Consider the following 24,081-nt stretch of genomic DNA (forward strand, 5'->3'; position numbering starts at 1 on the left):
ACCTCTGCGAGGAGAGATTCTAGTCGCGATCGTACACGTTGGTGCTCAGTTTTCCACGCGAAAAATTTGGCGGTTGTTTGTAGTCGCGCAAAGAAGCATTCGCTGATCGGAATTTTACAGTGTAATAAGATAATCGAGTGTAGTTTATTTCTTCGTAATTTATTTATTTACGCATGACGTGATTCACAGTGTTGAGAGAATTGATTTCTCGATTCAGTTCCTGAATTTCTATGATAGACAAAGACATATGACGTTATTTAGTTTGTGATTTAATTATATACGTTAATTATATACGTGTTGTTTAAATGTTCAAACGACTTGAAGCTAAAAATAGAGGTATGAAACTAAAAGATGGAACAGAATGTGAAAAAATAAAAAATAAAATTGTATTATCTTATAACTGTACTGTCTTATAACATTATTCTTTTCTTACGTTGATTATTAATATTCAAAAATGAATATTACCTAACGCATCAAACTTTGTTCTTTTCGCAGACAGTTTTAATTTCTTTTTTTTTATGATGGCTCTAATAATAATACAGCATGTTGATAAATTTTACCACTGTATAGGAAAATAATAATTTATATCGAAACTATTGTTTTCTTTCCTTTCTATATGTATATCAGTGAACTAATGTTGTTCTAAATGTTAGGTGTTACACAAAGTGCAAGTTAATTGCTAATATTACTTCGCAATGTTGTGTCATACAACATACTAAACCTTATTTGCGACTTCCTTAGAAGAAGTGGTTTATCTTTAGATTCTTGTCTTACGTACGAGCATCGGTTTTCTTTTATATGTATATAGTAATTTATTTTAATGGGACCTCGGTTACGGTAACTACGTCTACGATAGACGTAAGTAATAATGTATAAAAGTTTCTTGTAGCAAGTGCTATAGGGTATCTATAGCAAGCTCATATTTAATTGATTCTTCGGCGCCTTTTGCGCGCTCGATAGGCGTTACACTTGACACCAAAGGCGTGGATCCATAACACTGACTTAAAGTCGACTTAAACATTGCCGTCGCGATCGAAGAAAATGAACTCGGGGTATCAATAGGAAACCGCGTACAAAAGAGATTATCTTTAAAAATAAAATTATTTTTGTCTTTTGTCGGTTATTTTATTAAAATTTTTAAATTCTTTTTATGTTAATTCCTTAAATATATTTTTAATTTACTTTAGCCGAATGATAAATTAAAATAAATTATATATTTTTTATTTATTTATTTTTTTTTATTAATTCACGCCATCTAAAATGTGTAACTGTAGTTGACTCCTTACATTTTGTTTAGGAATGTTTGACTATTATTTGTTTTGATAGTGTTTATTTCTTTATTTACAGTTCCGATATGATAAACACTTTGTATCTAGTTATGTTAAACCTTTTGTAGTTACAAAACTAGAGGAATGTATAGCGAGATATGTACTTCCCATTGAACTATATCTAAGCTACGTCAGAGCTGTGTGCGCACACAATCGATAGATAATAATAGACGCATTATTCAGTAAAATTTGAATAATATGTTTTTGTACAAATTATAAATAAGCAAAAATATGTGTTATAAAAACTATTTCCTTTAAAATTTTTATAGAATCAATTGTTAACAAAATTTAATATTTTTAAAATGTGCCTGATAGAAGTAAAATATTTTTAATTTAAGTGATATGATTATTTTTATGTTATTTAAAAAATTAATTATGTAAATGCGTAATTCTTTAAAATTTACAATTACACTTTGTTACATTTTGGACTAGAAAACTCTTTTGACAAATCATTACTTTGACAGTGTTGGCTTAATATTTCATGAATTTTTAAGAGATTTAAATTGAGATTAATTTAAATTGAGTAGATAGAAAGATTTTCAGAAATGTGGTATAATTTTTTTATTTTCCAATTTATATAAAAATATAGATATTAATGATAAATATTACATAATATTAAAAGTTTAGATTTTTTAGTGTATTTTAATATTAGCACAGTTCTATAATACATATATTGTTCTTATAAATTCTATTGAGAAAAAATTTGTTGAAATCCTATACTGCTGATCCTACTAGGGTAAACTCGGGTATGATGGCCATACGGAAAAGATGGCCCATGGCTGTAATTTCTCCAATAATGGCTAAACAATGCATTTTTGTAGTCATTCTCAAAGATAATCAATATTTACAGTAGTTTATGTGCGTACACTATTTGAAATAATAATATTATGAATATTATATCATATTTTTACTTTCGACTGCCTGCAAAGTTTTTCATGTGTCCGCTAAAAGCTGTTATAACATTAAATAAATTATAGTTAAGCTGCCGTAATCAACGTTACACACATAATTAAGCTATGTAAATTGTAATTTGACCTATAATTTGTATTTCTATTTTTCACTATTTATTTAAAAATACTATGGTTATCTTTTCTGCTATGGCCATCTTTTCCTTAAAAGTCAGATAAGATGGCCAATGCATACGTTGTAATACTTTGATAATATAAAATTTATGTTAAGTGTTTTCTTCTTAATTTCGATAGTTTTACGTACTTTAAGCTTCAGTGAAGGAATATACCAAACACTGTTAAAATATAACAAAAATAAATGTATGTTTATTGCATTTTAAAAAACTATGGCCATCTTACCCGAGTTCACCCTACTGCTTGAAGTGTATGTGTCTGTTTTGGATATTACAAATTTATATTTCAGATTTTCTATGTTATTCTTTAAAGATACAAGCTTCTACCATCTTGAAAGCATTAGGTAATAATTCTTCGTTGCACATCTGATTTCTTATAAATAATTATTTTATTCGTTTTTTTAGCTGATAAATACAAATGTCATATGGAGGAAACCTTTTTGAAAAGCTCTTTTGAAAAGCTATTCTTATCGCAATTCAATAAACCTACTCAAAAGCTACTGATCGCGCAGTCGCAACATACCCGATGTCGTCGAATCACAGTCAATGGACAAACAAAGATGCGTATGTGTATGTGAGAACGTGTGAATACGAGAGTAGCTCCGGGGGTGCGGGTAGCTTGCCGATGAGAATTGCTAAGGAGGACCGATAACAAGAAGACGTCCGAGGTTGGAGCGCGAGACATCGACGGAAGTGGACATTCGCACATCGACAATCTTTTTGAAGAATTTCCTCAGGTGTGCCACAGAAGCCTCACGAGGACAGAATTTTAAGAAAAAGGGAGCGCAAAATCTAAAATTCAAAAAATCGCGTAGAAGATTTGCCAATTATCAATCGTTCTGAGAACACAGGATCTTGATAATTTTGGAGATCAAAAACTTCGTAGATACTTATAAAAATCGAAAATTTTACGAACATCAAAATTCTATCAATTTAAAATTATTATCTGCAAAAAAATATCGAAGAATCCGTTAACTCTGAAAACTTAGGATCTTGTTAATTTTGGAGATTTATTTTGTAAATTTTAAGAATCAAGATTTTGTCAAATTTGGTAATCGAGAAATTTGTCTGTTTTGAAAGTCAAGATGTCGGCGCAGCGAATGAGCGCTTTTCAAGAAGTTTTCAAAAGACTGGAAAACAACGCGCGTCGTGTTTTATATCGAATAGACGACGCGATGCATAATCCGAATCTGAGGCGTTTATTATCCTTTTTCACGATCGGAAAGATTCTCAACATCGTGCTACACGTTATTGACGAATACAAGGTGCCAATTTGCTGTTGAAATTATTCCAAGGCAAGAAATTTAATTCAGTTTGTGTGATGTGTTCCTAGAAAAATATGGTGTCCGTGAAAAGACTGGGACTCGCCGGGTCCTGCACGTTCTCCATCGGGCTTATCAGTTATAGTCTAGGATTTCCTTCTATGTTGAAGTCGCAAGTTAAATCTGTAAGTAATGATTAATACGTCAGTATCCTCGATCTAGCAAGCTCTGTTCGAAATATTGAAATCAGAATTGCAAAAAGACAATTCTTGCAATACTTGGATTTACTATAAAATTAATTTCAAAATTGTAAATGTTTTGATAATAAAGTCTTTTCTGACTAATTTTAAATGAATTTTGCTATGTATAGATTGTTTATTTTTATTTGAAGATTACTAATATAATAATTATTAATACTTATCAGTAATTATTTAATGCTAGAAACAAAAATGTTGCTGTAGTGATCTGTCAAATTTTGTATTCTTCGAATATTAAATTTAAGAGAAAAAAGTCTAGTTCGTTTCAAATTATACTGTATTTCACAAAATTTACAGCAAATTAGACTGAAGAAAGGAAGCGAAATACGTGATTTCTGGGAGAAACTTCCGCAGCCGCTAGATTTTAATATTTATGTCTTCAATGTAACAAACCCTACTGAGATTGCATCAGGATCGAAACCGATTGTCCAAGAAATAGGACCTTTTCACTACGAGTGAGTAATCTCTCTTTTATACGACACTATAACTTAATTTACGATTACCGAGGCGATTTGTTACTTGTTCCAAAAATAGTGCGATTTTTGAATCTCTCATAAATTTCTATAAAAAAATAACATATATGAGCAAATTTTTATGTATCTACATATTTTAAATTTTAAAAAAATTTGGGAAGTATATACTTAATTTGTCTGTTTTAGAAGCAAAATCGTTCGCTTATTATTAAATAATTTACATATGCAGTAGATATAAATAACATGTAGAAGTACAATAAAAATTGACGAACATCAATCTGATTTCCAGTTTGTATCGGGACAAGGAGAACATTGTGGACCGAGAAGAAGACGATACTGCTGAGTACAGTTTGCGACAAGTTTGGTACTTCAATCAGGAGAAGAGCATCATGTCGGAGGAAGCGGAAATTTACACGTTTCATCCAATCATGATAGCGGTAACTCTGATCGCTCAAAGAGATAAGCCATCCGCGATGGGAGTAATTAGTACGTATTTACAATGTGCGAAAGAATAAATACACGTACACGGCATATTTTTATATCAAAGAAATGTCTACTTCAATGTAATATTTAATTAACGCGTAGATATTCAGTTCACGCCCAGGTAGCAGAATGACGTCAAATGACATATTAATTCCGTCTTAATGACGTCCTCTAACGTCATTAAGACGTCTTTAGACGTCATTTTGCTACCTGGGCGCGATTTTGTCAATTTTGAATATCAAGTCTCACGTCAATTTTATAAATCAAGGATCTCGTTAATTTTGAAAATCGAAAGTGTATTAATTTTGGAAACTTTTACCGTTCGGCTTTTTTATCATTATCAATTCAATCCACGTACATGTATAGTTACTTCAAAATACATGATATCATATAATATGTACATGTTATACCGTATGCTTTTTTCTTTCTCTCACTTAAAATTTTACATAATGCAAACTAAATCTCTATTCTCTTACATTATTGATATCTCTCTAGGCAAAGCGCTGGACAGTGTTTTCAAGAAACCCCAGTCGATATTTATCAAAACCTCCGTGAAAGATTTGTTCTTTAACGGTATACGTTTCGACTGCACGGATATAACAGATTTCGCTGGATCCGCAGTGTGCAACGAGTTGAAAGAAAGGGAACATATATTAATCCGAGAGGAGGGTTTACGTTTCAGATATGGTTTTCTCGCTAAGGTAATGTTCTTGCATTATTTACGCAAATATTACGACTTTCTTGCGCTATTGTGTTTTTATATTACTATATTGACAAAGAAAAGTGCTCGTTTGTCCTTAAAAATATTATCTATCTTACATGAAATCTTATATGAAGTGATATTTTTATACACATTTTTAATATATTATTTTAATTGCACAAAACGCATTAATATCATTGTTGTCAAAATTATTAAAATAAAATTAAATAATTTTTAGTATTTAGGATGTACAGGTTGATTTAAATTCGGGCGAGATTAAATTTATCTGGACGGAATTATTATATTTTTTATTCCGGATTAAATTTAAAAAATATATAACATTTTTATATTTTGAAAATGCTATCTGTGCCTTTTAGACAAATGGGAGTCTTTTGCCAGAACGCATAAGAGTATATCGCGGAATTAAAAATTACAAAGACGTGGGTCGTGTATTGACGGTAGGAAATGAAACGAAGATGGACATGTGGTCTGGCAGCCCTTGCAACGATTTTCGTGGTACGGACGGAACCATCTTTCCACCGTTTCTCAACAAGGAGAAAGAAGTCTGGGTACACTCTTTAGACATTTGCCGAAGTATCGGCGCTTACTACATCGAACCAGGAAAGGTTCAAGGTATACATGACTCCATGAGAAAATACCACCCGTTTCTAACTGATTTCTTAAATTCGCTAATTTTTCTTCGCGGGTCACGATAGCATAAAATTTGATAACCAGACGCAAAACTAATTAATTTTATTGATTAGCAGATTCAGTTATCTTATAGTAACACTGGGAAATTTAAATTTAAATTTAGTAAACTCGGTTTATTAATGCAAAGATTAATTGAAAAATCAAGTTTAATTGTGAAGATGTGATACTTAAATAATGAACTCAAATCTTTTTGGATCGAATATTTTTCAAATTTTACTTAACCCGTTGAGGTCACACCTCCTAAAAATAACGTAGAGGTCACATGGGGTCCAATGGACCCCACAACAGTTTCCATTTGCGTTCTTTTTGATGTATCGACTCAAACCTTGAACTGAAATTAATTTATGACTTCCTCTTGATAATCCAATAATTTAAAAAAAATTTTTATGTTGAAAAAACGCGAGAAAACAAATTTTTTTCGAGAAATTTGACTTTTTTCACAAAAATATTCATCAAAATTTTTTGAGATGGAGTAAAAAAACTTTGTGCGTTTTACTCTCAAAATAGTATACTTTTAAGAAAAAAATAAAAAAAAGCCTGGGGTCCACTGGATCCCATGTGACCTCAACGGGTTAAGTGTCCACTCTTCGTTGATTCTGAGACACTCTACACTTAGAAACAAAAATCGCTCGGTAAGGTAATCTCGTTTAGATGCAACATTAGATAATTTTGCAACGCAGGTTTTAAGACGCTGCACTACTCGGCGGATTTGGGCGATCCAGCTGAGGATGAGGATGTGAGGTGCCTTTGTCTCGAGTCCGAAGGATGCATGCCTAAGAATGTATATAACGCAGGGCCCTGTAAATCTGTGCCTATAAGGATAAGTTTACCTCATTTTTTAGATTCTGATCCACGATATCTCGAGTTGATCGAGGGTTTAAATCCCGACCTCGTGAGTTTAACGATTGTTTTTTTATTTGTTAAAATAAATATACTGGTCATTTTTTACCCCATGATTTTTCACCTACACGAAATAGTTTCTTTTTTCTTTTACATAATTTAATTAGAATTTATGTAAATGTATAGAATTTATGTAAAATTAATTGTAAGTGAGAGATAAGAGTAAGGGAGATTATACTAATTAAATTAATTTTATAGAAATAATAATAAGGTTATAGTAGATAATTTCAAGAAACAGCGTGAATTTATTGTGGCAATTTTAGACCAAGTTACTACAAATTATCAAACAATTACAATGTTCAGAATCGTGACAAGAGATTCTGTTACAGGAGAAGCACCGTATGACTTTCAACTTTGATCCGATGACAGGCACTCCAATAAAAGCGTACAAAAAGATTCAATTTAACGTGCTAGTTGGACCCATCCCCAAACTTCGTTTGATGAAAAACTTCCCGGAAGTGCTCTTCCCATTATTTTGGATAGAGGATGGACTCGAACTTGGAGATATTCTTATAAAACCGCTGAAAGTTGCATATTTGCAGATTAAAATCGCGAAGTGAGTGGTAATATTAATCCTTGATCTCTTCGCAAGCTTCTCGCCTCTATTGCGTTATTGTTTCAGCAACTTAGCTTCGGTATGAAATACCTGACATTGCATACTAAAAAACTAGCGATTTTACAAAGACTTTTTGTTCTCGCACCAAATCTACTATAGCGGATGTCTGATTTATCTCTGTCTTTGCAGGATAGTGATGTGGCTCATGATCCTAGGTGGTATAGGCATGATGAGCGTCGCTGGAATGAGGTATTACAAAGAAAAAAATGCGGGGAACACTGCGTTACCGGATCTTCTACCGGGTAAGGAGCAGAACAACGTGCCGCAAGAGCCGAAGATAACCGTCAGTACTATACAAGCTGAATTGGTACCACCTAGAATTGACAGGGAGTAATAATTACTATTATGTATTTTATATTACGACACTGAAAAAATTGGGAGACGCGATATCGATTGCACCGTATTGAAAACAATAATTTAGAAAAAGTCTTTACTTGACTAATATTTTGATAAGATTTCAACGAAGTTTATTCCAGTAGCATACCCAATTATTGTGATATAATTAAATAGAAATAATATATTTGTGTTAGGAAAACGCGCGCAGACCATAATTAATTGAATATTTTTATTGTATATTAATATCTAAAAAATATCGCGTTGAATGATACATTAGACATTAGAATAACGTTATTTTAGTTCTAATATTTGTTACTTCCAGGTCGATTATAGTAACGACGTTCATCATACACGCACCAGCAAACGACCGCCATAAATATGTAAAAAACTACTTATGGTTGTTAGCCGTCCGCGTATTATGAATGTCGTCGCCATCATCGATTCAGGAGTATTTTGTAGATCAAACAGTGATTAATATCAATATCGAACTACTTTTCACTTCATTAGCTTCTATTGCAATCTGTATTATAGGCATATCGGTAAATCGCACTTAATTAATTAATAATGTAATTGTTATTACAACCATGTTGCTTATATTTTTTAATTTGGCGACATGGTATTCACCAAAGATCTATATTTGAAAACTAAATAAAAATAGGATATTTTAATAATCGCAATGGTTTATTTTTTCCTGTTATAATTAAAGAATGATTTCTTAAATTTATTTTAAATATAATTTTCAATAATAATGAAAAATACTTTGAAATTTCGACTGATGCGATGATTTTGTATGCCATTAACTTATCAATAATGCCATTAACTTAATAATCTCTTTTGTCGTTATTCTTGAGAAGATTAAACAATTTGGAAATCTTCTAAAAGTTATGAAAAGAAAGTAACATTTTTAAAACTCTAATTAATTAATTCCATACTTTAACAACACTTTAGTCTAAAAATAAATTCTAGACCAATCTTTTTCTACAAGACAGTTAAAACAGAAATTCAGAATAGAATTAATATATTGTATCTTTGTTTCAAATATAGAATAATAGAATTTGGCTTATTATGAACTGAAATATTTATAGTGATGTAGTCATTTTATTGTTGCACAGTTTCAAGGTAGAGTACTAATGATTACCAATGTCGGCGTATATTCTTTTTTAGATAACACTCATAATCATTAGATGTGATACTATGTCATTTGTTGGCTGAAGAAACTTTTATGTAAAGATCAAAACGACCGAAACTTCTACAATTGTTTACTCTTCTCTCTGTACATTTATTTGAGTCAGACACGCTTCCATCGAGCTATGTAGGGTCTTCTGTATATTTATATGCTATACTAGTAAATCATGTAATTGAAGAACACGCAGAAAGCGAGGGTCAACATGACTTTAATTGGTCAGCCTAATTGTTTTTTCAAGACTTTCGCAGGGTCTCCAGCGTTACGTATTTGCGAGTCAGCGAGTAAGATTGCGGGTCTTTGATCGCATTGCCGTTGGTGCATCCAATTCTGCCGGATATGCCGCGTTCTTAGGTAGGGAAACCGAGAAGACCATGACGAACAGACGAGGCCAAGAGCAAGTAGGAGTACGCCGACGCCGGCCTGGTGTAAAACAGTCGCTGTCATTATCGCGCGGGCAGTCCGTTCGCGACGAGCCGCGCACGATCAACGGCGACGGCTACGTCGACGACGAGGACGTTAAGGGAGGTGCGAAGAGTTCGACCGGGAGATCGCACAGGTGCGAAGACAGTACCACGTCGGGAAGGTCGAGGCTTCCATCTCGCGATTCTTGATAGTTTAAGATATGTACTTACGCGAGATTTTAAATTCGGATAAAGGGACGAGGGCGGTCTGTGCATTGCGCGAAGAAAAGACCACGAGTGAATGAGGATACCAAATTGGAGTTTTACCGCGAGCTCGTATGATTCGGCATTTTCGACGGGATTTAACGGCGGGAAAGGAATATAAACGTAAAGCGATATTCGTCTGCGAAAAACTCGACGGGAAGAATTGAGCGAAGAACTCTGACACTGATATTTCGAATATTTTTGGTATCAAATTACCCATACTGAATATCGAATGCTAATGTTGATAGTACATTCTGGTAATACGCAAATATTGAAGAAAAATTATGTGCTTAGTTTACTTGTTTGAACTAAGATAAAAAATAGAAACGAAAATATTCACGGCATAGAACGAGCATCTTGATTTTTATCATAATATAGTGTGAAATTGTGATAAGTTAATTATTCTTTAATTTATTTTTGCTGTGTTATTTACTGAGTTATGAATTTTATGAATTTTTGTATTAAGAAAAAATTTTTATGTAATAATAAAATAAGATATAAAATAAGGAGTATATCTATATATTCATATATCCTTTGTTTTATATTTTATTCTATTATTAAGTTTAAAAATATTTTTAAATACGTATTATTTTTATCGTTACATTTAATTTTTGACATCTTATATTATAATATCCATCGCAATCTATTTTTTACACATTGCAGTCGAAATTTTTCATAAACGTGAGAAGTCGATTAAAAGAATTTTACAGATTACAATCGGAGGAATCTTGAATCTTTCTTTATCAAGCATAGTGCAGCGAAAAGTGTCTTTTTCGAATCAGAGTGGTGCGAAATCGACAAGAACAGATGTATCTGTGTGTCATTATCAAGCGTAATAATGGTCACTAAGCGACGCGCGTATGACGTCGCCGTTCGCGAAGTTCGGAGAACGTACGATATCTTGAAACGCTCGAAGTTGCTGTACACGGTCCCGTTCGGCAGAGCGTTTGACAACGTGCTCCGCGCCCTCGAAGGATACAATAAGGTTTCGATCGTTTAATGTCGACTTTCGATCATCGCGAATTAAGAAGAGAGCTCGTGAAAAATTAATATTTCCTCATAAACGCGATTGCTCCAAAAGGAGACCAAGGGGATTTGATTAGCGTTTTTCAAAGCATTTTACGAAAACGCGTGATAATGTTCTGAGTTAAGCGGTGCAATAAGTCGTAATCAATCGCTATTAATTTCCAATATATAGGTAATAATGTGTAATCATGTAACAGACATGCAAACTTAAGTGTGTATTTCTAATTTTATGTGTTATTCAATCGCTTAAATTTATAAGTGTTTGAAGTGTATGTATAATCGCTCAAACATACAAATGTCTATTTCGGTCCGTTTGTGTGCTTATGCCTAAATATCGCTTGGTGTTTCTGCAGAGCGTTAAAATGGTGTCTATAAAGAAGCTCGGAATTGGCGGTGGAAGTATGGTCGTTTTCGGCATTCTACTTTGGTGCGGGTTTCCAGGACTGATTAGATCGCAGATTAAAAAGGTAAGCGAGTTTTAATAAATAAATTTTATTTCTGTTGTTGCATGAAATATTTTAAGCTTGCTATAAGAAGACACGTTTCTATATCGCTTATTGGATAATTTTAATATCATTTATTATATGTCGGCGCAATAACAATAATCTACAGCGATTTATGTAACTCCGATGCGAGGCATAATTATTTCGAATTGTCAGACAGCGCGTACCGTTGAAATAATAAAACTTTCCAGCACTTCCATTGGCAATTTTCTCGTGTTTCAAAGCGTTTTAAATTATATTTTATGTAATAATTTTATTTTTGCGTAATTCGCAAAATTAATTCTCAGGAGATCTCCTGAATGTCACATTTTTGTTTTTTGAATTTTTACGAAAATGTTATTTATTACACCATTATTAACACAAGGAAGAGGAGAGGTAGACCAAAGATAATTTAAACAAAACAATTCAAAGATAATTTAGACGGTTGGCATACAAAGAGCTATATGTCAGAGAGAAATCTACAACCAGGGGACTGGCAAGATAGGAGGCACTGGAAATTGGGAACCGGAAGGCGTAGAACGCTATAACATTGGATATAATATATATTAACACATTCACCGCCGTGAGAGGCATTGGTGAACGTCATAGAGCGACAGTCAAATAAATACGTCGCGTATTATATTTTTGTACAGTTTAATACTATAAATTTACTACTATAACTTAAATATTTTATTGTTCTCTTTTTTATTACAAAATAATTTAATTGGCATGAACGAAAAGTCACGTAAAATACACTTGGCGGTGAATGTACTAATATTCGAATAATTTGATTTTTCTGTTGTTATTCTCAAGTCTCAGATCGTTCTAAGAAATTTTACGTGAACAGTTCAGTCTTTGTTTGTCTAGTTGTTATTATTTTATGAAACGTCATAGTCATTCTGCAAAAGTGTATATGTCGCGAAATCCTTGAACTCTCGTTATAATGTTATAATGTATTGTTACAATATATTACTTCGACTTTCATCTTATTTCATCTTTATTTGTATTATAATTTCCGATCTGAAATTAATAATTATAATTTTTCTCGCTGCACTGTTACGTGACACGGACGCGCATTTTCAGAATTGGTCGCATGTGACTGCTGATAAACATTTATTTTTTACTCCCACAGCTACAATTAACCGTAACATTCACCGACATAAATGCTCGCGTATGTTGCGCCAAGACTGTAATTTGTGGAATCCACATGGGTGCAGATTCATTTTTGATTGCAAAATTCTAGATATTATGTCGCAAATTCGCTGCGGACAACCGAGAGCTTTTCTAAATTAAATCTACAATTTTTAGAAATAAATTTCTTACAAAATGAATTTCTTACTGGCAACTTTATCATTTTTATTTGATTTCTCGATTCTGTTGTGTGATCGTAAACTGACAAGATTTAACGTACACTTCAGCAAATCGCACTGAAACCAGGAAGCGAGATACGTGAGATGTGGTCGAATACTCCGTTTCCACTGGACTTTAAGGTCTACTTGTTCAATGTAACCAACCCTGATGAAATTAAGGAGGGTCAAAAGCCGAAATTGCAAGAAGTTGGACCGTTCTTCTACGAGTGAGTCGTTTTTAATAATCACGCTATATAAAAATTTATAATTTAATGTTTTAAATCTAATAAATTGTCACGGAATTTATAGAGTCGATGAAAAACACGATATCTAAAATCGCTTTCGTTTCTATTTTTCGTTGCTATTATTTTGTTAAAAATTAAAATTTGTACTTGATTGCTCGCGTCTCTATCGATATATCCACAATTTTATTTTAATCGGACTTGACCTTTTTTTATTTGATCCGCACTAATCGAAAATTACTGGTTCTCGTAAATTTATTCGTTCCAAAAATGAAATATCGATTCCAGTGAGTGGAAGGTGAAGTTTGATCTTGTCGATCGGGAGGATGAGGACTCCGTCGAATACAGCATGAGGACAACGTGGTTTTTCAACGCCAAGAAGAGCAAAGGATTGACGGGCGAGGAGATAATGGTGTGCCCTCACCTCATGATTCTGGGTATGGTGGCAGCCACCCTTAAGGACAAGCCCGCCGCGATCGGGATTATCGGTACGTAGATACGATTTATCAGTATCGAGTGCCATTCATTTTTTTTTTTCAATGTCGCGTATCGATTGCGGTGGCGAATCGGCCGTATCGCACAGGGTCGACGCGGACTATAATAATAAATGCGCGCCGGAAGGTTTAAAGTGGAACGTGAGATACGTTTTTCTATAGCGTACGTGCACCCTCGACGAAGCTGCGAATTATTTATAAGGTCTTCGTTGCCTCGATCGCCACAATATTCGCGCCACGTGCGTTTCTTCGCGCGACGATTAAGCTCGAGCTTAACGAAAATAGCGAATGATTTATGAAAACGTAATCATAGGAAACATCGTTATACGAGCTTTATTTATCTACTATATCTTTTGAAATTTGTTAAAATTTATTACCGAATGAATAACACAGGCAAAGCCGTCGACAGCATCTTCCATAAGCCGGACTCGATATTCGTGACGGCCAAGGCCAAGGATATACTTTTCGACGGTTTACCCGTCGACTGTACCGTAACAGATTTCGCCGGGTCGGCAGTGTGCAACGTATTGAAGACGGAAGCGAAAGATCTGGTGCCAGACGGTGAAAATCGCTACAAATTCTCCGTTTTCGGCGGGGTAAGTGGTTTCAGTCCGAAAGAAAATGATAAATCTTTTATTATTTAATACGAGGATGACGGATAATATAAAAAATTTTAATTGCTTGAGGATTCTTAATAACAAAAGATTTTCATGTATTTATATTTTTATAATTATTTTAGACGAAGCTGGTTAGAATTTTCCAAATACCGTCGAGTGAATTGAATGATTTGTTGTTTCTGGAATTATGTATTTATTTTTGTATTTTAAAAAAGACTTGTATATTCAGTTTAATGCGTAATGTAACAGTATTCTAATGCAGTTCTTTATTATCTCTGGCGTCTTGGATGTATGATGATAAGTAGATAAATTAACAGTCTAATTGCATGTTGAAGAAAAAGCGAGTCACGCATGGAGATAATAGCGAACTATGACGTTGCGTCTGACCGCAATTCCATCGTAAAGAAAAGTAAATTGTTGTTGTTTCACTGGATGTTACATTGCGAAAAATGCGTGTATAAAAGTATGAGAAAATCATAAAAATTATGTTGTTCTTCAATAAAATACGATTTTATGAAAAATTGAACTTTCACAGAAAAACGGTACCGCCGTGCCGCAACGTATGAAAGTTCTGCGTGGTATTAAGAATTACAAGGACGTCGGTCGTGTCTTGGAATTCGACGGTAAACCCGCATTAGACATCTGGCCGGAGGATCACTGCAACGCCTACAACGGTACCGATACGACGATCTTTCCGCCTCTGTTCGGACCGGACGATGATCTCGTCTCCTTCGGCTACGAGATCTGCCGAAGTATCAGCGCGCGTTTCTCGCATCACACCAAACTCAAAGGCATGTATTAAAAGAACTTGAAACTTAAAATTTAAATTGTACGATACATATGAATTGCATCGCAGTTATTTACACCAAGAAATTGGAGTTGAGGCTTTAACATTTCGAAATGCAAAAACCGTTTTGCGAAGCAGAATTATGCTATTAAATATAATGCTTTTATATATCTTTTGATAAAATTTATTGTATAATTATATAATTTCTTGAAATTCCGAAACAATATGGTGAAACACAAATAAATATAGATACACGTTACCGTTTATTTATATAGCTTTGCTTTTTATAACATTCTCAAATTCGCAGGCCTCAATACTCTTCATTACACCGCGGGCCTGGGAGACAGTAGCACGAATCCTATGGAAAAGTGCTTCTGCTCGGACCCGGATAATTGTCTGACGAAAAATTTATACGACATGACGAAATGTCTTGGCGTACCCCTTATTGGATCCATGCCGCATTTTTACGATACCGACGGGAAATATTTAGCAATGGTGGATGGCCTACACCCGAATCAGGTAATCGACAAATAAGCAAGATATCGAGATACACGGGTGGTTACAGATTAATAAAGAAAATAAATAAATACAACGGGCGATGTATAATTTAAATAAATTATATCCAACGACAGTCGGAGCATGAACTCGACATGGATTTCGAGCCGATGACAGCCACGCCGATACGCGCGCATAAACGGCTGCAGTTCAACATGTTTATACAACCGATACCAAAGTTCAGACTGATGAAGAACTTTCCAGAGGCGTTGCTGCCTCTGTTCTGGGTAGAGGAAGGAATACTTCTCGACGACGAGTTCGTCAACAAGGTGAAGGTGGTGTTCAAAGTGACGGCGGTGGTTACGTAAGTGTTGTGGCAACGTTTCTTAAATAATTATAATATTTGATGGCTAATATCAATATACCTATAGCTTATTTATACGTGCCCCGCGATCAATTTAACGTTTTTATAAATAAATGGCAATTATTCCTTCGGCTTCTCCTAGATCGAAACCTTTGCCGACGTAATAAATCATCTATTAAATCATTTTGGTACTTCGATTTGTAGCTTTTTGAAGTGGATAATGATCCTTGGAGGAATGGGCATGGGCGGCGCGGCCGGATTCTTGTACTACAAGAATCGCGATAGCGGCAAGCTCGACATTACTAAGGTTATTCCAAAGACCGCTAGTGGGGAAAAGACGGAAAAAAGCTGGCCACCTGGCATGAACATCAGCACAATACAAGCGGCGTCGGTGCCATCCAACCTCGATAGAAATTGAACGTTGTTAGCGAGAGGTACTAATATCAGTATTAACATCGCGAAAGTCTGTTTCTTCAGTCCCGGATACCTTTCTTTAATTAAAATCATTTTAATGTATATAGTTTTTCTCAAATGCGACGAAGGACAATCTTTAAAAAATTAATAATAACGAAACTATTCTCATGGAAAGAAAAAGGGATTTAATGTTGCGGCATTAAGTGATCGAAAGGACTGAAAGAGCTGAAGCAGTCATCGTAAATATAATATATCTGATATTTCAATCTAGTGATTTAACGAATGATAGATAAATCTATTTTTCTTTAAAAATAACCAAACTCGCGTATATATAGCTAAGAATATAGATAAGGTTCAATGCGTCATGTGTAACATACTTAAAATTAATTTAACTACCTCGTAAGAATGTTACAAAGCTCTCACTTTATAATGCACTTGTAATGTACAGTATGAATCAGCGGTTCTTAGTCCTCACAGCTTGTAATCAAAATATCGATTATGTATTGTAATATATTTAATATATTTTTATAAGTAAAATTTTACAAGAATTTTAAAATTTTTATTGAGGGTTTTGATTTTTAATAACGATTCGCAAAGATTTAGAAGACTAAGGACCGCTGATAAAGATACACAAAATTACAGATATTCTTAATGAAGACCGTTTAGATTTACAATTAGAGATTTTGATTATTTTCCAATTATTCTAATAGATTAGGTACAAAAATATCAACAACTATCACCATCCTATTACACACAAAGCAATTAAAAATAGCAAACATCATCGAAGAAATAATACATTTTATCTAATTTTATTGAAATAAATAAAATCATTTTTAAACTGTTAGAAGACTAAAAATGTACATGTATATTTTAACAATAAATCAACAATTTTAACTATTCAAGTGCCATTGATTTTTGAAGACGATATTATCTCATGAAAAAAAGAACATCGAGAAGCGTCAACAAAAATTCTCAAATAATACAGATGCACTAAATAACAAATATCAATTATGCATTATCTATATATTCGTTATTATTTTCGTAATTATTTATATTTAAACATTCAGCTGGGCAGTAGACTCGGCAATCTCCTCCTTACGGTACGCGTTGTCCGTTTACCCTTTACACAGCAACACATATTTATATGCGCTTCTGTACTCGGAGCTCATTACGACGTAGATAACAGGATTGATGCAGGTCGTCAGATAAATGAGTATATAGCCGGCGATATTGAGGCCCTGCCAATGGACGTCTTGGAAGAGCTTCGTGACGGTGATCGGCAGATAGCAAACCAGAAACGACACGAATATCACGAGGATCATCTGCAGCAGCTTTCGATCCTTGATGGACATCCTAGGCGTGGCATACTCGCCGTTGTGCGTCCTGCCGACGCTTTTAAACTTCGATTGTCTGCGAAACGCTTTCCTCGCGCAGGATTGTTCGGGCCTCGAATCTGGTCGATCCGAGCGTTCATCACCAGCGATCCTTTGCAGCGAGGACTCCACCATGAAAGACGGTCGACCGGTCAGTCTCTCCAGCTGACCGCAGGGATCTTCCGACGACTTCCGCTGCGGCTCGTACTGATTCCGGTTCAGGAACAGCCTCATTTCTGTGAAGTCCGATTTCTCGATCTCACCATCATCTACGAACGGTGTATTCTCCAATAGGCTGGCGTGAGAAGCATCGTAACCATTGTTGGAGTTTGCATCGATATTCGTTGTTAGATCGTCTGTACGTGTATTCTTCGCGCAATCTGCTTTTTGTTGATCGTGGATCGGTTGTTTAGACCACGAGGTTTCGTTAATGGATGCAGATGGTGGCTCAAGATCCGTTCTTTCGTCTGAATTAAGAAGAATCGCTTGCATCAATGAGGAAGGAGCGCAGAGGACAGAAAGCTCTTGCTCCTGGTTTTTCGTGATGGATGGTTGCTGTAAAGATAAAAATACCAAAAATGATAAGCTAGGTTTTAAACAATGTAATTGAAAAGATGATAATTATATTTTGATAAATGAAGTAAAAATATGAGGTTTATTTTAGCAGTTTTTTTTTATTAACTATCTTATTAATTTAATTTCTATACTAAATAATTTATTAATGTTTTATTTACTTTTATTTATTTAAAATACACAAATTTTATCTGTTAATATTCAAAATACCTGTCGTCAAGCGTATATCGTATTTTTTCCAACAAAACTTGTGGAGATTCGAGATAGAAGAGTAATCAGTTTTTTTTTTTATTTTTTTAAATATATATTTTCCGTGATTTATTTTTATTTGTGCTAATTTTAAATTTTCTTTCTCTCTTCTTTTGTCGTAGAAATAAATAGATCTTACGTCATGGCTGGTTTCTGTAGGTTCTATGTTGAAGATCTTTTCTCTGCCTCTGCTCTTCGAAGCGGTTTCGCGAACGATGTTGAAAATTCTGGCGTAGCAAACGATAATAGCGAGGCAGGGTACTAAAAACGCGAGAACGAAGAGAAACTCCTTCGGGCTCCGTCCGTTTATATCCGGCAGGATCGAGCAGGATCCGATAGCGGGATCCAATCCGAAACGTCCGAATCGCTCGAACCACGTGACGATCAACAAGCCGAAAGCGATGATCCATATTGCCAGTACCATCGGTATTAAGTACTTTGTTCTATACAACCTTCGAATAACATTCGATAATCAATTATTGTAATAACAACTAATTGTAAGAAGATAAATCCTCGTGTAAAAAGTAAAAAATGTAAAACATAAAAGGTTGACTTTCGAGAAAATTGACTTGAAAGATTTTAAAATCCACAGCATCTCTGTTTTTGATTTGTTATTTCAATTATTTTATTTATCTATTTTACGTGCGCAATAATATAATTTGTTTGGTTTATTAAACGTATAAAATAATTAATTATAAAATAATAAAATATTTGAGTAGAAGAGAGATAATTTAAGTAGGATACTTACGTAGGATAGAGACCGGGATGACCGATCATGACGTAGCGATTGATCGTGATCGCGAGAACGCTGAAGAGGCTGACTGCAACGAGGCCGTACCTCAAGAGCGGAAACAGCCGACATAGAAGTGGTCCGTACATCCACGACCTGTGCCAGAACGTTGAAGTCGCGAGTGGTAGATTGAAACAGCAGAACATCAAGTCCGATATCGAGAGATTCATGATGAAGACCGCGGTGGCATTCTTTAGCTGTGGCAAAATTAATTATAGAGAATTATAGAAAAATAATATCAAAACAATATTTAAAAAATTGATGCTAAAAATAAAAATAAAATTACAAAATTATTTCTTTACACAAATATATTGTTTAATATACTTATATTGATAAATACGTATATACATATATATATAATATAATAAATAATTATATTAATAAATAACTGGCTGTATACTTGCCTAGAACTATATATGCTTCTCAAAATTTGTTATATTATCTGAACTGTTTAGAAATTACTCATATATTATTTATATTTCATTATTGATCGTGATTATAGCAAGTATTCGATGTGTGAATAATAACGAAGAAATTGTTAACGTGAAAAGTAATTTAAATTAAGTTATCGAATAAACTTCGAATTTCTGGGAATAAACACGATAAAGTTGATAGAGACTTCGCGATTCAATTCTAGTCGATTATATCGGAGTACGTGAACCTTCATGAAAACACAAGATTGTATATGCGCGCAGTTCCGCGTAATCGATTCCAAACTTAACTCATTGATGATCGACTGGCGGGCTATAGGCTTTGCTATAGAATTGTGCCGACGACCTCCGTTCGGCGTCAATTTGTCAGAAATAAAATGTGTTTTGCTACGCAAGAAAACAATTTTATTACCCATATTCCGAAAAATATCAATTTTTTTATAATAATAATAATAATAAAATTTCTACATAAAATGTATTTATTATTATTATTATTAGTAACAGTATTACACAGTGTTACAATTATAAATATTAGAGTTATTTAATTGAAAGGTTTGCCTCTAATTTTAAATAGAAACATTTTTCGAAATCTCAATTTTGTGAACAAAAGCTATTTAATCCAATAAAAAAAGATTAATAATATAAAATATTGTAGAATATAAAAATTGCATAAAGCAGGATCTTTATGAGATAAAACTGTGGTTCAAGAATATTGAATCAAGAAATATTTTCACACTAAATGATAATTGTCGTCGTAGCGTGATTAAGGACGTTGAAGTCCTTATTCATTATTGCTATTAACGCTTTGTAAGACTAAAGAGGTATAATGACTCGAGGTAAACCACTCTGACAGCTTTTAAGATTTCTACATGTAAGCAGTGCCGGAAACATGAGTAGCCTTGCATAACACGAATTCATCATACTTTAAGTCGAGCACGAGTCGAGAAAATTGTCACGAGTGGCACAAAACGAGTTGTACAAATAGCAGTGCATGCGTTATTTGTGTATTAAAACAAGCACTTCAGAATGTTTTTTTTTTTAGAAGAAAACTCAATTGTAACAACACCAGCATTGATATATTACTTTTCTGTGAATTTTTTTCTCTCCACGAATCGTCTCATCGTTTTTCTGCAACACCAGCATCGAAGTTGTATGAAATTTGTATCGTCTACTAATCAAATCATCAGTCAATGAATTTTTTTTAATCGTTTTTCCTCTGCTTGCATTTTCTTTTTAATATTATTCACTATACGAAGTTATGTGGGCTACAGCTACGGTTACGGACCTTTTTCGTGCGAAACAACGCGATCACCGTGATAAGATTTCCCGGAATGCCGACCAGCATGAAGAGGATGCAGCAGGCGGCGGCGAAGCACAGCAGCCACCGTGGATAATCAACGAAGAGGATCACCGATCCTGGATCCTGCAGCATCTCCTCGATTATCGCAGGATTGTCGCCGCTGCGGTTGCGTTCGGTTTCGTTGCTCGTCATCCTCCAGTATTCCAGCATCTGCGGAAAGCCGAACCTCTCGCCGAGTATAACGTCTATACGAATGTCGTATCAGGGCCGTAAATAGAATCCTGACACTTTAACTTCCGCCAATCACGAAATATTTATTTATCTTGATATTTTCAGGAGAACTCTTTAAGATAATATCGGCTACTTATAATTATTTTATATATAATCTATTTTATCTATTTATATAGTGACCTAAATAATAATTGTCGTCGTAGCGTGATTAAATCAACGCTTTGTTATTTTCGTAAATTATGCATTATTTAATTATGCATTAGCGTGTAATTGAGTTCTCAGGAAGATTCAGGGGATACGCTATCAGGAATTTACACGAGCAGTCTGAAAATGTACACGCGTATTTGTTTTACATCTTGCGCTTTTTCCCTTCTTACTTCTTCTTTCCCAGATAGCAGAGTGGACGTCAAATGACGTATTAATTCCGTCTTAATGACGTCTCTAACGTCATTAAGACGTTTTTGAACGTCATCTTGCTACCTGGGTTGTGTTACACATTACGATCCCGTTTAACGACCGACACGTGTGCACGCGTCGCCATTTCAAAGGCGCGAATTTCACACGCCGCGCGTCCGTGTGTCGGACAGACCGAGCGCGCCTCTCTTTTTTCTCCCAACGGTGCGTCGGAGAGGAACAGAGAGATCTATTTTCGTCACCTGAGACGATAAACTCTTTCGCCGGAGCGTAAACTTTCAGACGTTTCTATGGTTCGAATCGGCCTCTCGCGGTCTATATAGCATACCCGCGGAGTATCGGTGGTCAGTTCGTATAATAGCTCGCAATGCTCGCATAGTCCGCGAATCATCGCCGACAAACATATTAACGTTCGCACGCAAATTAGGTCACTTTCACTAAATGCATTAGAGTGAGGGCGAACAAAAACGTAGTATAACAGAGCATTAAAAACATAGTAAATATTTTAATGTGATTTTGCTTTTAGTTGTTTAATGAGAGAATTGTCTTGAATAAAAATTCCAGAGATTTTATTCGTACTGTAAAAAAATTTTGTAAAATTACAGTACGAAAGGAAAAAGTAATTTTGTATTACAATTACACAAATTAAGAATGTGTGGAAATTTACACCTATTATAGTGGGTCTCAAATTACCCACTATAATAGTTGTAAATTTTACAAAAATTTTTTACAGGTACGGTTTATAGTGCTGCACTTACCTTTGCGAAAATAAAAAACACATTTCCGACTCATTGACGGTGGTTATCGGCAATAATTTGAGATCTTCGTGATCTTTTCTCGTTCCTTTCGAAACCGGGCTGAGACGTTAGTCATGTCTCCAACTTATTCTTCTTCTTGTCGGTTCTCATGTTGACCTTGGCAAACTCGAGTGGTTTCGTCTGGGAAACTATAAATTTCGTTTGCTTTGTCGCAATTGCTAGATATCTCGTCGATAGGATATATTCACCAATAAATAAATTTGATGAAAAAACAGAGTTACTCAAATTTATTTATGGCACAACAATGATCAACAAAGAAAGGAAGAAATAGAATTGACGTGCAAACGAAACGGACTCGGCAAACTTCGCGAATAAACTGGCGGAATTATTAGCAAGATTCAAGGATGCATACAAGAGTATATGCACTTTCCGCGGATGCTGCGCTTGCGCCAAATTTGACTCCTCCTTTGACTCCGACGTCGAGAGATAATTTTTTCTTGAAAACCGAGTCCTCTCGGCAATCAGAAAGAGATCGCTTCTTTGATTGTTTTCTTTTGTTTACTATCGCGATAGAATTTTTTGCGACCTGTATCGTATAATTTTACATGAGAGATATTAATTACTTGCTTTTTTATAAAATTAGATAAGCACCGAGGGCATCGTTCACCAATCTTGTTATAAACAATTTATTATGCGAATCGGCATGTTGCGTACCTATATGTGGTATAAGCGAAAGCGTTAAAACGGTGCCAGCCAGCCCCATGTCGTCCCATTGTCGATATGCCACTTGTGGTAGAGCACCTACCATGTCTGATCGGGAGCGTACCGTCCCCTGGAAACCGTGGCGAGAGCGTCCCTACATCCTTTTTAAAAATAATTGCATTTTGTTAGTAGTAGTCGCGAGGGAGAGAGCCTCCAGCTGCGCACGAATGACCGCGAGCGGAAGCGAGCGAGTCGGAAGCGCGTTTCCCCATTTCGCTGCTTGTCCGAGTTCTAGGGGATCATTGAAATCTCTGACTAATTGTCTAGGAAGCTGTAAAATATTGTTCGTAAAATAGAATACATTATTATATTGCTTATTAATTGATAATCGCGTATTCTTTTAACAAAATTGAATAATGTAGTTTATGAAAAAATCTGCGGTATGGTCGAAGAAATATCCGATAATAGCAATCAATAATCAACGGATAATGTGCACGATTATGTTTCAATTAATATTTAAAATTAATCAAATGACATTCTGTGCGAAGCGTCTTGAATTTTACCGCATTTATTCTTCAATGATAAATCTTGTGGGCAATATAAAATTAATTTTCTCTAATTTATGATCTATATCTCTCTTGTTTTTTTAGTCACACATTTTTGATTAATTAAAAATCGATGCTCTCTTATCACACGAAACTTCAATATTACACTGACAATTCTTCAGCTCTCTATGTTAACTGCTTTGTGATGATTGACATTTTTAATTTATGATATTGCGTATCTATAACGCGCCGCGCCGGAAGAACATCCGGCAAATCTAGGACGCCGCACACGAACGTGTTATTAATATTATATATGGCATAAACGAATTGATTATTATATTTGACATAAATAGATTACGCTGATAACATCAATGTCCCTTACATAGAATAAGGATACAGATTGGAAAAATGGGAGAGTTTCGGTCGACCGAGTTAATTCCGGACAAC

The 24,081-nt window shown here is 34.6% G+C and overlaps 2 protein-coding genes across 4 annotated transcripts; one reads left to right on the forward strand and one right to left on the reverse strand.

Moving 5' to 3' along the window:
- The first annotated feature begins 3,058 nt into the window (after positions 1–3,058).
- Positions 3,059–17,099, forward strand: LOC112468845. Its single transcript, XM_025038208.1, has 21 exons — positions 3,059–3,146; positions 3,490–3,674; positions 3,743–3,856; positions 4,226–4,383; positions 4,691–4,887; positions 5,380–5,585; positions 5,962–6,217; positions 6,976–7,187; positions 7,525–7,751; positions 7,941–8,143; positions 9,685–9,900; positions 10,056–10,121; positions 10,709–10,983; positions 11,378–11,491; positions 12,925–13,082; positions 13,386–13,585; positions 13,985–14,187; positions 14,744–14,999; positions 15,303–15,514; positions 15,628–15,854; positions 16,059–17,099. The coding sequence occupies exons 2-21, from the start codon at positions 3,495–3,497 to the stop codon at positions 16,270–16,272; spliced, it is 3,894 nt and encodes a 1,297-aa protein (XP_024893976.1). The 5' UTR covers positions 3,059–3,146; positions 3,490–3,494; the 3' UTR covers positions 16,273–17,099.
- A 13-nt stretch (positions 17,100–17,112) lies between these two features.
- On the reverse strand, positions 17,113–23,685 carry LOC112468849 (G-protein coupled receptor moody). Of its 3 annotated transcripts, XM_025038217.1 has the most exons (7): positions 23,653–23,685; positions 23,102–23,250; positions 22,388–22,575; positions 20,970–21,229; positions 19,212–19,450; positions 18,603–18,915; positions 17,113–18,196 (listed from the first exon to the last, which is right to left on the reverse strand). In XM_025038217.1, exons 3-7 carry the CDS (start codon positions 22,419–22,421, stop codon positions 17,384–17,386), a joined length of 1,659 nt encoding a protein of 552 aa, XP_024893985.1. In that variant the 5' UTR covers positions 22,422–22,575; positions 23,102–23,250; positions 23,653–23,685; the 3' UTR covers positions 17,113–17,383. The 3 variants fall into 3 exon arrangements, with proteins under 3 accessions (XP_024893985.1, XP_024893986.1, XP_024893987.1); XM_025038218.1 differs by lacking the exons at positions 23,102–23,250; positions 23,653–23,685 and having other exon boundaries at positions 20,970–21,194; positions 22,388–22,741; XM_025038219.1 differs by lacking the exons at positions 23,102–23,250; positions 23,653–23,685 and having other exon boundaries at positions 20,970–21,277; positions 22,388–22,741.
- Between the last annotated feature and the right edge of the window lie 396 nt (positions 23,686–24,081).

The sequence above is a fragment of the Temnothorax curvispinosus genome, unplaced genomic scaffold (genome assembly GCF_003070985.1).
Source record: "Temnothorax curvispinosus isolate PA1 unplaced genomic scaffold, ASM307098v1 QBEX01002158.1, whole genome shotgun sequence".
In the NCBI taxonomy this organism is placed as follows: Eukaryota; Metazoa; Arthropoda; class Insecta; order Hymenoptera; family Formicidae; genus Temnothorax; species Temnothorax curvispinosus.

What these genes read in the sequence shown, in the direction of transcription:
- LOC112468845 (XM_025038208.1), top strand. Translation starts at nt 3,495, where the DNA reads ATGTCGGCGCAGCGAATGAGCGCTTTTCAAGAAGTTTTCAAAAGACTG. An exon ending in TGAAGTCGCAAGTTAAATCT is followed by an intron (nt 3,857 to 4,225) that starts GTAAGTAATGAT and finishes CAAAATTTACAG; the next exon opens with CAAATTAGACTGAAGAAAGG. An exon ending in ATAGGACCTTTTCACTACGA is followed by an intron (nt 4,384 to 4,690) that starts GTGAGTAATCTC and finishes TCTGATTTCCAG; the next exon opens with TTTGTATCGGGACAAGGAGA.
- LOC112468849 (XM_025038217.1), bottom strand. Translation starts at nt 22,421, where the DNA reads ATGAGTCGGAAATGTGTTTTTTATTTTCGCAAAG. An exon ending in CGTTGTTTCGCACGAAAAAG is followed by an intron (nt 19,451 to 20,969) that starts GTCCGTAACCGT and finishes ATTTTGCCACAG; the next exon opens with CTAAAGAATGCCACCGCGGT. An exon ending in CTACAGAAACCAGCCATGAC is followed by an intron (nt 18,197 to 18,602) that starts GTAAGATCTATT and finishes TTATCTTTACAG; the next exon opens with CAACCATCCATCACGAAAAA.